Consider the following 1,776-nt stretch of genomic DNA (forward strand, 5'->3'; position numbering starts at 1 on the left):
TGGGTTTTGACCGCAGGACCTCCAGGGGAGCAAAAGCTCTAATATCATGTGAAAGAACCAATTACTCCCAAAAAGGTTAAGCTGTTGCTGAATGGTTATCCAAACCATTCATCTGTTGAACCCCGAGGTAGATAGGGTGTGCTCAGGAAAAAAATCCATCTCCATGGGATGATCCTAACCCTTAGATTTCGACGGTTTAAAATGGTCGCCCCAATATAAAAACCTTCACGGATAGGAGGGTTAGGATCATCGTATGGAGATGTATTTTTTTTCCCTGAGCACACCCTATCTACCTCAGGGCCCAACAGATGAATGGTTTGGATCATCGATCATCCCAAAAATGTGGGCCCGACTGTATCTATCTATTTGTAATAAAAGCTTTGTTCACAAAAGCATATATTCTCCTGTATACATCATAAGAAATACACAAAAGCATTTCATTAGGAAGGAAAGAAAGAAAGAAACGGCAAAGAGATTGATTGCATCCTTATCCTCTCTCGCCCACAGCCACAGCCACAGCCACATCCATCACCGGCTCCACCTCTACTTCTGCTTCCGTCTCCTCCTCAGCCTCATCTTTCACGTTAAATTTCAAAGAATCTCTACTCTCCATAAACTTCCCAGTAGGTGGGACCCACAGATTCAAAAACCCCTGGGGCCTACCAGAGGGTCTCCTCACTTGAATCGTCATGCACTGTATCGGGTTATCCACCGGTTCTGACGCGTCACCCCCCTTCAACACGTCACAAAGCAGCACACGTGCGCTACCCACCGGCTTCTCCCGCACGTGCCCGTGCGCGTATATGTCGATGTTGAGTGCCGCCATGACGTCATTTTCCGGCAACTTCGCCGGGAACTTCACCGTCAGCTTCTCGTTCCACACCGGATTCACACCGCCCTCCTCGTCCACGTGGGTCTTCGCCACGTGGCCATGCTCCACGTAGACAACCGCATACGCTCTCATCTTGGTCACGTGCTTCACGTTCTTGAGGTCTTGGGCTGAGATTATCAGGACCTCCATCTCTCTCAGATGCTCCCCGTGTTTCTTTCTTGGCCGGAAATCTGACGTCAGGCTCATTCTGAGAGGGAAAAAATTTACACCGGAAAAACCAAACAGAGAAACTCTAGAAAGGGAAAATGCTACAGTGGAGTGCGGTGGGAGTAGCTTTATATAGGGCAGGTTACAAAAAACCCATGTTATTGTAAAAATTACTAAATAGTACCATATTAAAGACTTATATCTGCGCGACATGTATTGATAATGGGAAGTGTAAAACAAGGTTAGTCGTCCCATTATCAAAGAATATGGTCGTGCAGATTTCACTGGAAAGGGCGTTATGGTGGGGGAAATTTCTAAATGTGCCTACCGTAAAATAGGCTACAGGATTTGTCGTTTAGTGGTTACATCTGTGTTGCTAAGCGTGATAGAGAAAATATTTTGAGCGGAATCTTTGCTTTGGGGGGCGTGTCTGGAAAGGGTTTTACTTTTGTCTTGGTACATTAAAAAAGGCTACTGATTTTGGCACTACCATGTTTTAATAATTGCACAAACTCAGGTTGTCTTTTCTCTATTAATTGGCTCTGATAGCTTCTTGGAAACTGTAATCAGTAATCACCTTTGACAGCTGTTTAAGTAAAAAAGGACAAGACGAGTTAGTGCAAATATCAGTTGCCTAAAAAGTACACGTGGCATTTTCACCTAGGCTTGGTATTCCCAGTTCACAATCGATAACTAATAGAGGCAGAGTAAACGATTGTAGTGGTTTGTTCAAGCTA

The 1,776-nt window shown here is 44.8% G+C and overlaps 1 protein-coding gene across 1 annotated transcript; it reads right to left on the bottom strand.

Moving 5' to 3' along the window:
• Nucleotides 1-379: 379 nt before the first annotated feature.
• On the bottom strand, nucleotides 380-1,160 carry LOC143861859 (protein SRC2-like). Its single transcript, XM_077372812.1, has one exon. It carries the CDS (start codon nucleotides 1,076-1,078, stop codon nucleotides 488-490), a length of 591 nt encoding a protein of 196 aa, XP_077228927.1. The 5' UTR covers nucleotides 1,079-1,160; the 3' UTR covers nucleotides 380-487.
• Nucleotides 1,161-1,776: the final 616 nt, after the last annotated feature.

This window comes from Tasmannia lanceolata, unplaced genomic scaffold (genome assembly GCF_043159265.1).
Source record: "Tasmannia lanceolata isolate RefF3 unplaced genomic scaffold, GAP_Taslan_0.1 ptg000037l, whole genome shotgun sequence".
Lineage (NCBI taxonomy): Eukaryota > Viridiplantae > Streptophyta > Magnoliopsida > Canellales > Winteraceae > Tasmannia > Tasmannia lanceolata.

What these genes read in the sequence shown, in the direction of transcription:
- LOC143861859 (XM_077372812.1), bottom strand. Translation starts at nt 1,078, where the DNA reads ATGAGCCTGACGTCAGATTTCCGGCCAAGAAAGAAACACGGGGAGCAT.